The 12,794-nt window shown below is 39.4% G+C and overlaps 1 protein-coding gene across 1 annotated transcript in view; it reads right to left on the reverse strand.

The window, feature by feature from the left end:
* The window catches only part of HADHA (hydroxyacyl-CoA dehydrogenase trifunctional multienzyme complex subunit alpha), a 45,284-nt gene that overhangs the window by 24,469 nt on the left and 8,021 nt on the right, over nucleotides 1-12,794 (reverse strand). The window contains exons 5-7 of the mRNA XM_061168466.1: nucleotides 11,997-12,135; nucleotides 10,892-11,011; nucleotides 9,132-9,234 (exon numbers count right to left, since the gene is read on the reverse strand). Of these exons, the coding sequence (XP_061024449.1) occupies nucleotides 9,132-9,234; nucleotides 10,892-11,011; nucleotides 11,997-12,135 (362 nt within the window). The remainder of the gene's footprint in view (nucleotides 1-9,131; nucleotides 9,235-10,891; nucleotides 11,012-11,996; nucleotides 12,136-12,794) is intronic.

The raw sequence follows: 12,794 nt of genomic DNA on the forward strand, positions 1-12,794 counted from the left end.
TAGCTGATCATGGCATTCCTAGGAAAGAAACACATGATGGGTGGCCCACTGGATTCAGAAGAATTCTAGGTCTAGTAAACTAAGAATAACGTGAATTACCAAAGAGAGTCATCGGGCATCCCTGGTGGCACAGTGGTTAAGAATCCGCCTGCCAATGCAGGGAACATGGGTTCGAGCCCTGGTCCAGGAAGATGCCACATGCCGCGGAGCAACTAAGCCCGTGCGCCACAACTACTGAGCCTGCACTCTAGAGCCTGCGAGCCACATCTACTGAAGCCCGCATGCCTAGAGCCCGTGCTCCACAAGGGAAGCCACTGCAATGAGAAGCCCAAGCACCGCAACAAAGAGTAGCCCCCGCTCCCACAACTAGACAAAGCCCGCGCGCAGCAACGAAGACCCAACGCGGCCAAAAATAAATAAATAAATAAATAAATTTTTTTAAAAAACGAAAGGAAAGAGAAAGTCATTGCCCTCATCAATTCTCAGAAATGAGCCAGTTTAAAGACCCAGAACCTCTTGAATAAAGGGGAGGTTGTAGCTCCTTGAGGGAATTATACTGTTAATCTTCCCCAAAGGGACTCTATGGTCATTTACCTTGAGGAAAGGGAAATAATCAGACTTTTGGGGGATTACTGGACACTGGCTTGGAACTGACAGTAATTCCAAAAGACTCAAAATGTTATTGTGATCCACCAGACACGGCAGGGGTTTATAAAGTCATGTGATAAAAGGATTATTAGCTCAGTTCTATCTCAGTGGGCCTAGTGGGTTCCTGAACTCATCCTTTGGTTACTTCCAGAATGCATGATTGAAATAGATATCCTCAGCAACTAGCTCCTTGACCTGTGGAATAAGGACTACTATAGTGGGAGAGGCCAAGTGAAAGCCACTAAAACTGCCTCTACCCAGAAAAATAGTAAAATAAAAGTAATACTGCATTCCTGGAGGGACTACAGAGACTGGTGCTACCATTAAGGAATTGAAAGATGCAGGAGTGGTGATTCCCACTGCATCCTCGTTCAATTTACGTATTTTTGGCCTGTGCAGAAACCAGATGGCTCCTGCAGAATGACAGTGGACTACGGTAAACTTAATCAGGTGGTAACGGCAACTGCAGCTGGTATTCCAGATGCAATTTCATTGCTTGAGCAAGTTAACACATCTCCTTTTACCTCTTGTGTATTTGCTGATCTGGAAAGTGCTTTTTTCCTTGATAGCTGGTGGTAAAGACTACCAGAAGCAGTTTGCTTTCAGCTGGAAAGGCCTGCAATATACCCTTACTGTCTTACCTCAGAAGTGATCAATTCTACATACATAAGTCATAATTTAGCCCACAGGGACCTTGATTGCCTTTTCCTTCCACAAGATACCATGCCAGTTCATTACATTGATGATATTATGCTGAATGGACCTGGTGAGCTGGAAGTACCAACTACTCTAGACATATCCATCTTGGTGAAATTTCTAGGGGTCCAGTGGTATGGGGCATGCTGAGACATTCCTTCTAAGGTGAAGGATAAGTTGTTGCATCTGGCCCCTCCTACCACAAAAAACAGGCACAACACCTAGTGGATTTTGGAGGCAACGTCTTTTTTGGATGTGCTACTCTAGCCCCTTTACTGAGTAACTCAAAGGCTGCTAGTTTTGAGTTGGGCTCAGGACAAGAATAGCTGTTCTGCTCTTTAGACCATACAATTCAGACCTGAAGGCGCTTGAAGCATCAGTGGTAGACAGAGATGCTGTCTGGAGTCGTTGGCAGGCCCTATAGGCGAATCGGAGTACAGATCCTTAGGAATTTGGAGCAAAGCCCTACCATCCTCTGTTAATAATTACTATCCTGCTGAGAAACAGCTTTTGGCTTCCTACTGGGCCTTAGTGGAGACTCTAAGCTTAACCATGGGCCAACAAGTTACTATGTGATCTGAGCTGCCTGTTATGAAATGGATGTTGTCTAACCCACTAAGCTATAAAGTTGGGTGTGTGCAACAGCACTCCATTATCAAATGGAAGTGGTATAAATGAGACTGGGCTTGAGCAGACCCTAAAGGTACAAGTTGCATAAGGAAGTGGCCAAAATACCCTTACTCCTCCTTCTCTCTCTCAGCCTGCACCTATGGCCTCATGGAAGTTCCCTAGGACCAGCTGACTGGGAAAGAGAAAACTCAGCAAAGAATGTGAAAATATTTGTGTTTTATGTGAATGGTCAACAAGGGGTGATCTCAAAGAGGATTTTAATGATCGAGCGGAAAAGATAACCCATCCTGTGGATACCAGTCAGCCTCTTTCCCCAGTCATCCCTGTCACTGCCCAATGGGCTCATGAACAAAGTGGCCATGATGGCAGGGATGGAAGCTGTGTGTGGGCTTAGCAACAACTACTCACCAAGGCCAACCTGGGTACAATCACTGTTCGGTGCCCCATCAGCAGCAGAGACCAACACTGATTGTCTCATACCAGGATTCTCCCAAGGTGATCAACATTCTGGCAGATTGACTACACTGCACTGCTTTCGTCATGGAAAGGGCAGTACTCTGTTCTTACTGGAATAGACACTTATTGCAGGTATGAATTTGCCTTCCTGGCATGCAATGCATCTGCCCAAACTACCATTTGTGGACTTATGGAATGCCTTATCCACCATACGGTATCCCACACAACACTGCTTCTGATCAAGCAACTCACCTCACAGTAAATGGAGTGTGGCAATGGGCCATGCTCATGAAATGCACTGATCTCACCATGTGCCCCATCACCGTGAAGCAGTTGGATTGATAGAATGGTGGAATAGACTTTTAAAGCCTCAGAGCACTAGGTGGGTGGTAATACTTTGTAAGGCTAGGGCAGTATCATCTAGGATCCTGTATAGGCTCTAAATCAACCTCCAATATACGGTGTCGTTTCTTCCATAGCAAGGATTCACGGGTCCAGGAATCCAGAAGTACATATAGAGATGGCTCTGCTACTACCCCTAGTGATCTACCAACAAAAAATGTGCTTCTGTCCGACAACCTTAGGTTCTGCTGGTCTAGAGGATTTAGTTCCAAAGTCCATCAGGAGACATAACAATGATTCTATTGAACTGGAAGATGAGATGGCCATCTGGCCACTTTGGGCTCCGCATGCCTCTGAAACAGGCAGAGAAGGGATTACTGTACTGGCTGGGGTGATTAATCCTGATTACCAGGGGAAGTTGGGTTGCTACTACAATGAAGGTAAGGGAGGGAGAGTACGTTTCAAATATGGGAGATCTCTTGGGGTGTCTCTTAGGGCTACTGTGACCTACAATTAGTTAGTGGAAAATTACAACAACCCAATTCATGCAGGACTGCTAGTGGCCCAGACCTTTTAGGAATGAAGGTCACCCTACCAGACAAAGAACCATGACCAGCTGATGTACTTCCTAAGGGCAAAGGAAATATGGAATGGGTAGTAGAAATAGGTAATTATAAATACCTGTTATGGCCACATGACTATCTGCAGAAATTGAGGGGTCCAGCCCCTAGCCAAAAACCTATGTGATATTTCAGGTCCAAGCATAGGCAATTACAGGCCTTGCAGGCCTCATGGAGAAAGCTGTCCTTCCCATACCAGACTTGGTGCCCAGCCAACGCACTGCAGTCTTTAATGGGAGTTGCAGTCAATGACTCAGGTCTCCCTGACTGGCTATGCTCTTACACACATTTTCATTCCGAGCCCATGTGCCTTCATTCCTAAGTCTCTTTATATGGGACCTTCAACCGAGGTCTTCCTCAGGTACCTCTGCTAAGGCCTCCTTACTGCGGGAGTAAAGAGAAACCTTAAAGACATTTTCCCTCACTCTGACTCAATTCTTTTCCACTCCTAGCTCTCACTATATTAAATAGCAAAATCACAAACAAAAAGCACAAAATGAGGAAAACGTGGCAGTAAATAGACCATGGAAAGGACACTTGTTGGTTTTATAAAAGCTGAAATGAGAAGGCAGACAGTGCCTTGTTTGACTTCAGCTGGGAACATGTGCGTTGGGAGACTTGAATCTTTTGCCATTCTGTACGTGTTCATGAATAACTGCAAAAGAACCACGAGTATTATTTTTGGGGTTATGACACATGTTAGTGAGTAGGCAAATTCACAGACAGGGAACCTCAAATAATAAGGACCAACTATACTCTGATCACAGCAGAATTCAACTAGAAATCAGTAACAGAAAGATATCTGAAACATCCCCAAATATTTGGAAATTAAACAACACACTTCTAAATTATACATGGGCCAAAGAAGAAATCATTAGAGAAATCTGAAAATATTTGACCTTCATGGAATTGAAAACATAACATTAAAACATGCAGATAAAGCAATGCCAAGAAGAAAATGTATAGTTTTTGTTTTTGTTTTTGGCTGTGTCGCGTGGCTTGCAGGATCTTAGTTTCCCAACCAGGGATTGAACCCAGGCCCCAGAAGTGAAAGCGCCAAGTCCTAACACTGAACCGCCACAGAATTCCCAATGTATAGCTTTAATGCTTATGTTAGAAAAGAAGAAAGGCCTAAAATCAATGTAAGAAACTAGAAAAAGAAGAGCAAATTAAATCCAAAAGCAAGCAGAAAGAAATAAATAATAAGACAGCTGAAATCAATAAAACAGCAAACAAAACCAATGGAATTAAAAGCTGATTCTTAGAAAAGATCAATAAAACTGATATATTTCTAGCCAGACTCATCAGGGAAAAAAGAGAAGACACAAATTAGCAATATCAGGAATGAAAGAGGAGCATCATTATAGAGTGTAAAGATATGAAAAGAATAATAATAAAGTATTATGAACAACTTTATTTTTTTTTTTTAACTTTTTAAAAAATATTTATTTATTTATTTGGTTGTGCCAGGTCTTAGTTGCAGCAGGCAGGCTCCTTAGTTGTGGCATGCCAACTCTTAGTTGCAGCATGCATGTGGGATCTAGTTCCCTGACTAGGGATCGAACCCAGGCCCCCTGCATTGGGAGCGTGGAGTCTTATCCCCTGCGTCACCAGGGAAGTCCCTGAACAACTTTATTGAAATAAATTTGGTAAGTTAAATGAACAACTTTATTGAAATAAATTTGTCAAGTTAAATGAAATGGACAAAATCTTTGCAAAACAAACAACTACAGCTCACTCAAGAAATGGTGAACCTGGGGCCTCCCTGGTGGCGCAGTGGTTAAGAATCCACCTGCCAATGCAGGGGACATGGGTTCGAGCTCTGGTCCGGGAAGATCTCACATGCCGCGGAGCAACTAAGCCTGTGCGCCACAACTACTGGGCCTGCGCGCCACAACTACTGAACCCACATGCCACAACTACTGAAGCCCGCACGCCTAGAGCTCGTGATCCACAACAAGAGACGCCACCACAATGAGAGGCCTGTGCACCTCAACGAAGAGTAGCCCCACTTACCGCAACTAGAGAAAGCCCGTGCGCAGCAACGAAGACCCAACACAGCAAAAAAAATTAATTAAATAAAATTTTTTTTTTAATTAAAAAAAAAAAAAGAAAAGAAATGGTGAACCTGCACTACTATGTATAGAATGGATAGCTAACAAGGACCTGCTGCTGTGTAGCACAGGGAACTCTACTCAGTGCTCTGTGGTGACCTGTATGGGAAGAGAATCTAAAAAAGAGTGGATATAAGTATATGTATGGTGATTTGCTTTGCTGTGCACCCAAAGCTAACACAACATTGTATATCAACTATACTCCAATTAAAAAAAAGAAAAAAGGAAAGAAAGAAAAAAGAAATAGTGAACCTGGGAATTCCCTGGCGGTCCAGTGGTTAGGACTCGGTGCTTTCATGGCCAGGGGCCTGGGTTCAATCCCTGGTGAGGGAACTAAGATCCTGCAAGCCGCGCGGCAAGGCCAAAAAAAAAAAGAAAAAAGAAATAGTCAACCTGAATAGCCCCATATCTACTAAGGAAATTGAATTCATAGGTTATAACCTTCCCAAGAAGCAAAACTCCAAGTCCATATAACTTCACTGGTGAATTTTATCAAGGATTTAAGGAAAAAATAATCCCAATTCTACAAAAAATCTTCCAGAAAATTGAAGAGGAAGAAATATTTCCAACTCATTTTATGCAGTCAGAATTACCCAGATATCAACATCAGGCAAAAATATCACAAGAAAAAAAATATTATTCCTGAGACCATTATCTCTCATGACCAGACATAAAAATCCTTCACAAAATTTTAGCTGATTCAGCCGGCACTTTATAAAAAGGATAATACATCACAACCAAGTGAAGTTTATTCCAGGAATGAATTCAATAGTCAAAAATCAATGTAAATGACTTTACTTAATAAACTAAAAGGACAAACCCAAACAATCATCTCATTAGATGCAGAAAAAGCAATATCGTTCTCAGCAAACTATAAATAAGGTACATCTGCAATCTGATAAAGGGTATATATGAAAAACCTACGTAACATTATACACCCTACAGCATCAGTGTGAATGTCTCTCTTAAGATTGGAACAAGTTAATAATATCTGCTTTCACTTCAAATCAATATTGTACTAAAGATCTTAGCCACTGCAGTAAGTCAAGAAAAAGAAACACCAACCAGGTGGGAAAGGAAGAAGCCAAAATGTCTTTATTTGTAGATAACATGATTATTTATGTAGAAAATCCTTAGGAATCTACAGAAAAAGCTAGTAGAACTAATAAATAAATTTAGCAAAATCACAGAATACAAGGTCCACATACGAAAATCATTTGTATCTATATATGTTAGTAATTAATGAGAAATTAAAGTTAAAAAAGTATAATGGTACAAAAGCATGAAATACTTAGGTACAAATTTAACAAAATGTGTGCAAGATATGTTCAATGAAAAGTATAAAACACTACTGAGAGAAACTAAAGATGACCTAAGTAAACAAAGTTATATTATGTTCATAATGAAAACACTCAGTATTTTTAAAATGTCAATTCTCCCCAAATTGATACATTGATTCAATGGAATCCCAATCAAGATCTTAGCAGGGGCTTCCCTGGTGGCGCAGTGGTTGAGAATCTGCCTGCCAGTGCAGGGGACACGGGTTTGAGCCCTGGTCTGGGAAGATCCCACATGCTGCGGAGCTACTAGGCCCGTGAGCCACAACTACTGAGCCTGCGCGTCTGGAGCCTGTGCTCAGCAATAAGAGAGGCCGCGATAGTGAGAGGCCCGCGCACCGCGATGAAGAGTGGCCCCCGTTTGCCGCAACTAGAGAAAGCCCTCGCACAGAAACGAAGACCCAACATAGCCAAAAATAAATTAAAAAAAAAAAAAAAAAGATCTTAGCAGATGTTTTTGTAGATATGGGTGAGATGATTTAAAATTCATATGTAAATGCAAAGAAACTAGAATAGGCAAAATGATATTGAAAGAAGAGAAGCAAGGTGGAGGGTGGGGTCACACTATCTGATATCAAGATTTACTACAAAACACAATAATCAAGACAGTGTGATACTGGCTTAAGTAAAGACATATAAATAATTGGAAATGGGAAACCTAGATATAGACCCAAACACAGAGGGTCAACTAATTTTCCACCAAGGTGTCAAGGTGTCAATGGGAAAGAAGAGTCTTCTCAACAAATTGTGCCAGGACATTTTGGATATTCATAATCACACAACAAAAACAACAACAACAACAACTCAATCTTTGCCTCACACCATACATAAACATTAACTTGAAGTAGCACAGACCAAAATGTAAGAGCTAAACTACAAAACTTTCAGACGAAAGCATAGGAGAAAATCTTTGTAATCTTGTTAGGAAAAGATTTCTAAAACACCAATACCATGATCCATAAAAGAAGACTTTGATACATTGGACTTCATCAAAATTAAGAATTTCTACTCTTAGATAATGAAAAGACAAGCCACAGACAGGGAGAAAATATTTGCAAATTACAAATCTCATAAAGGACTTATATCCTGATATATAAAGAACTCTGAAAACTCAGTAATAAGAAAAACAGCTAAATCAAACAAAATGGGCAAAACATTTGAACACTTTATCAGAAGATATACAGAAGGCAAATAAACACATGAAATAAGTTCGGTATCTTTGGTCTTTAGGGAAATACAAATTAAACCCCAATGAGATATTACTACACTCCTATTGAAATGTTTAAAATTAAAAAGACTTGAGCGTGCAAAGTGGTTGTAACTAGAACTCTCATACACTGCTGGTAAGAATGTAAAATGGTATAACCACTTTGGAAAAACAGTTTGACAGGTTCTTAAAAGCTAAGCACATCTATCGTATGGTCCAGCCAATCCACTCTTCAGTATTTGTCCAAAAGAAATGAAATATTTGTCCACATAAAGACTTGTCAATGAATGTTCATAGCAGCTTTATTCACAATAGCCCCAAATTGGAAACACCTCAAATGTCTATCATTTGGTGAACGGATAAACGAATTATGGTTTATCTATACAATGGAATGACATTCAGCAACAAGAAGGAATACATTGCTGACATATAACAACACGGATGAATCTCAAAAGCAGTATGCTAAATGAAAGACACAAAAAGGTACATACTAGAAATGTTCTATTGTATAATTGTGGTGGTGTTTACATAGCTATATACATTTGTCAAAATGCAAACTGTACATTAAACACTGGTAAATTTATTATCATGTAAATAACATCTCAATAATGCTGATTTTTAAGAAATGTAACAGGGTGATGAACATACAATCTGGAATAGTGGTTTCCTTGGATGAGAAGAGGCAAGGAAATTGTATGGGAGGAAGCAGCACATTAGTAGATGTCAATTATTAATATCCTTAGGTTGGTTGTTTCATACATGTTTATTATATTATTAAAACAGACACAAAAAACTGAAGAATAGTTATCATGGATAATGATACAGGTAACTTAAGAACCAAAAATAATGACTCGATTCAATTCTGTACTCCTGATGTCCCAATTATAAATAACGTAAAATAGAAATCGGGGTGATGTTGAAAATGATTTAGTATTAGCTATTTTTAGAAAACTTCACTCTTCAGAACAATGACTCATTTCTTAAGTGTTTGGGTTTCACTATAACCAATATTCAAGATATTAACTCTTTAAGAAAATAAATAACTTCATAAGGTTCAATTCTGAAGCATGTTAGCACTTACCCAGTGGTTCTACCAGTTGGTCAACCAGGCCCATTTTCTTTGCTCTGTCTGCACGAATGCCTCTACCAGTCAGCATCATGTCAAAAGCAGCAGGCACACCCACCTAACAAGCAAGGATTAGAGCAAAGGTGGAAAAAAATCAGTGACAATTACAATTTACAAATCATCCAACTGAGCAAAATAAATATTAAAATGAGAAAAGTCAAACCAGATTTTTATGTTATGTATCCATCAACGAAATTTTATACACTGATGCACATTTAGGTAAAGTTTAGTTTTAGAAACCTCCGCCTGAAGTTAAAAATGTCTTTATATCTCTTCTTTTAATTCAATATGTAGGATTTCTGTCTTATGGATTGATAAAGTGGAGAAAAAAATGTCGTTTCCTAAAATTGTACATTTATGTCATTCTGAGTTTCTTCTGTATCATTTGTAAAATATTTAAAATTCCTATACTGGAATTAGTAGAGACTGAGAAATCTCATAGTTTTGACAATGTCTTTAGAAAGGATCTTAGACTTAACAAAAAGAGAACGCAACTAGGGCTTTGTATGTAGGTGCTAAAAGAACAGCTTCTAGCAACATTCAAGAACCAACTATAACAAAACAAAAGAAACAGTAATATTTTCTATACACATATAGGCTTATTCATTCTTTCAGTAAACCCTCTTGGCAATTCCTATGAAGGAATGCACACTATTTATTATCAGAAAACAAGTACCATAAACTTTCCCATTTTTCTATGTCCAACTCATATCAACTTCTCTGCAAAGAGTATTTCTGCTGAGTGTTGTCTTCCCTGAAGAATCCACAGTGCCAGAGGCTATGAGGTTCAGAGGGCCCTCGAGTTTGATGTTAAGATTGCTCTGCAGCCTCCAGGTCTGACTGTCCTTCCCTTCTTCTTAAGAATTCAAAAGCCTGACGGGCCTCTTTTGGGTCTATAGAATACAACAGTGAGATCATCCAAATCAGGGGAAAGGTCTGCGTCTTAACAGTTATCATGAAATAAGACCCAAGGATTTGAAAAACTGGTAAGATTGCACTGTGCAAAGAAGGAACAAATTAAACTGTAAGTTCCAGAAAGCAAGACATGTATCTTATTTATCTCTTCCCTTCTTCAGGGACTAACAAAGGACCCTGATCAATCATTTTGATCAAGGAATTGAAAAAATAAATAAAAAGTAGAATTGAAAAAATAAACAAATATCAGGAATAAAATGTTATTGATCCCATATAGTCACATTGTATTTGGTTTCTCAATTTTTATTTATTTATTTATTTATTTATTTATTTATTTATTTTTGACTGCGTTGGGACTTTGTTGCTGAGCGCGGGCTTTCTCTAGTTGCAGCGAGCGGCGGTTGCTCTTTGTTGTGGTTCGCAGGCTTCTCACTGCGGTGGCTTCTCTTGTTGCGGAGAACGGGCTCTACGTGCGCGGGCTTCAGTAGTTGTGGCACGTGGGCTCAGTAGTTGTGGCACGCAGGCTTAGTAGTTGTGACTCACAGGCTCTAGAGCACAGGCTCAGTAGTTGTGGTGCACGGGCTTAGTTGCTCCGCGGCATGTGGGATCTTCCTGGACCAGGGCTTGAACCTGTGTCCCCTGCACTGGCAGGCAGATTCTTAACCACTGCGCCACCAGGCAAGTCCAGTTTCTAAATTTTACAATGAATACCCATATTATACCTTTAGTACAGAGGAAATAGATCTAAAGGGGCACATAGGACCAAGGTTCTCAAGTTCACATGGGTATCTTAAACTCACCATTTTGGGTAGCCTTTGTGTGCCTCCCGCTCCTGGTAGGATTCCCAGCAAGACTTCAGGGGAACCCAGTACTGTTTTCTTATCTTTTGTTGCTATTCTGTATTGGCATGAAATGGCAAGCTTCAAACAAATGAAAGAAAATTAGAGTGTTAAAAAATGTAACTTTGTAACATCTTAGGATATGTGAGGGTCTAAAGATTACTCATAAAGCAGGAATGTGCCCCCAAAATAAACTGAAATTCCTTAGGCTGGCATTTGATGCTTTCTACAATTTACCTTCCTGGCCTTACTTCATACCCTTCCTCTAAGTTATTAACCTCTTTTTGGGTTGCAGATCTCCTTGAAAATCTGCTGAAAGGTATGGAAGCTCTCAACAGAAAAATGCACTCACAATTATATATGCACCCCAGGTTAAGAAGCCCTACATGATGTAAAGACTCTTCAATCAAGCAGGCCTACTTATGGTGCCCTAATTAGGCTTTGTTTATCCTCGTCTTTGCTCACACCATGCCACATGTGGAATGTTTTCCCACTACTTTCTGGTTAATCAAATTCTGCCTATCTTTTAGGACCAGACACAGGTTTCCTTAATTAATACACGTGAAAGTGTCTAGAACTCAGCATGTGATAAATGTTCAATAAATGTTATTTTCTTTTCCCCTCCTTCTTTCTTACATGCTCCAGTTTGGTAAGCACCTCTTCTCTCAAACCTTGTGTTATTTACCATCTTTACTACTCACAAAACACTTGACGTACATTATGCGTAATGTGTCTCAACTAGACTTCAGTAGCTCAAGAGCATGAATCACACTTCTGAATCTTTGCCTTGCAAACTTGAACAAGGTTTTTTAGAATTGATAGGGACCTTAGAGATCTAGTTCAAAATATTCTCAATTTGTAAATGAAAACATGACTCTTTGGTTCACTTGCTCTGTGCCATGAGACTAAGGATAAAAACCTATCCAGAAATTTGATAACTAAAAACAAAGCTGATTCTCCCTCAACAACTTTTTTTAAGGCAAAATAGTAGCCTAAAGGTTTGCAGCTGGTGAATCCCAACAATGAGCTGGACCGTTGTCTCAATGACTTTGGAATAAATCTGTACCTCAAGTCCTCCTCCTAAGCAGGATCCATTGATGGCAGCCACAATAGGCTTTGTGGACTTCTCAACTTTCTCAAACATTTTCTGTGCTTCCTGTGATATTTGTGTTACCTCTTGAGAGGTCGTGCAGGCAGTTAACATGCTGCAGTAAACATGAGAGAAGAGAACCAAAAAAAACCAAAGATAAAACCATAACCTATTTTGTTCAATACTTTATCCACCATATCCTTATCCTATCATATATCAATATTTGGTAGTGAATCTTCAAACACTCAGAAGTTTAAGAATGATTTTGTCTCAGATAGCACTAATATCAGTGACATCATCTCTCTATAAAGAGTGTTAAATTTCTGGATTCAGAGAACATGAAACAAAACATGTTGAATAATTTATGTTTGTTTTGGTAACAAATCATTAGATTACAAAGCTCTGTACATGAGAAAATCATCTTCTGGTAAATATTTTCACAAGCAGATTAAACATTTTCACTATCAGGTAGCTTTCAGATTAAACATCAATCAAAATGACAGAAAAAAAGGCTTCTATTACAATAATGTTGTCCTCAATGTCCTTTAATTTCAGTTTGTTTCATTTGCTACTTACTGTTTCTGAACACATTTAAGCTGTGGATTTTTTACTTTTGACCAAAGATAACTAATTTTCTGTCATTTTATATGCTGGGAGTTGTTCAGCTAGCCTCACACAAGCTACAAGTATTTTCCTATGGATTTAGGTAGCTACTACCAGGTACATCAGTGTCTTACTAGGCTTAAATAACCAAGCTAGAAGAAAAAGCACTTG

This window comes from Eubalaena glacialis, chromosome 14, assembly GCF_028564815.1.
Source record: "Eubalaena glacialis isolate mEubGla1 chromosome 14, mEubGla1.1.hap2.+ XY, whole genome shotgun sequence".
Classification (NCBI taxonomy): domain Eukaryota; kingdom Metazoa; phylum Chordata; class Mammalia; order Artiodactyla; family Balaenidae; genus Eubalaena; species Eubalaena glacialis.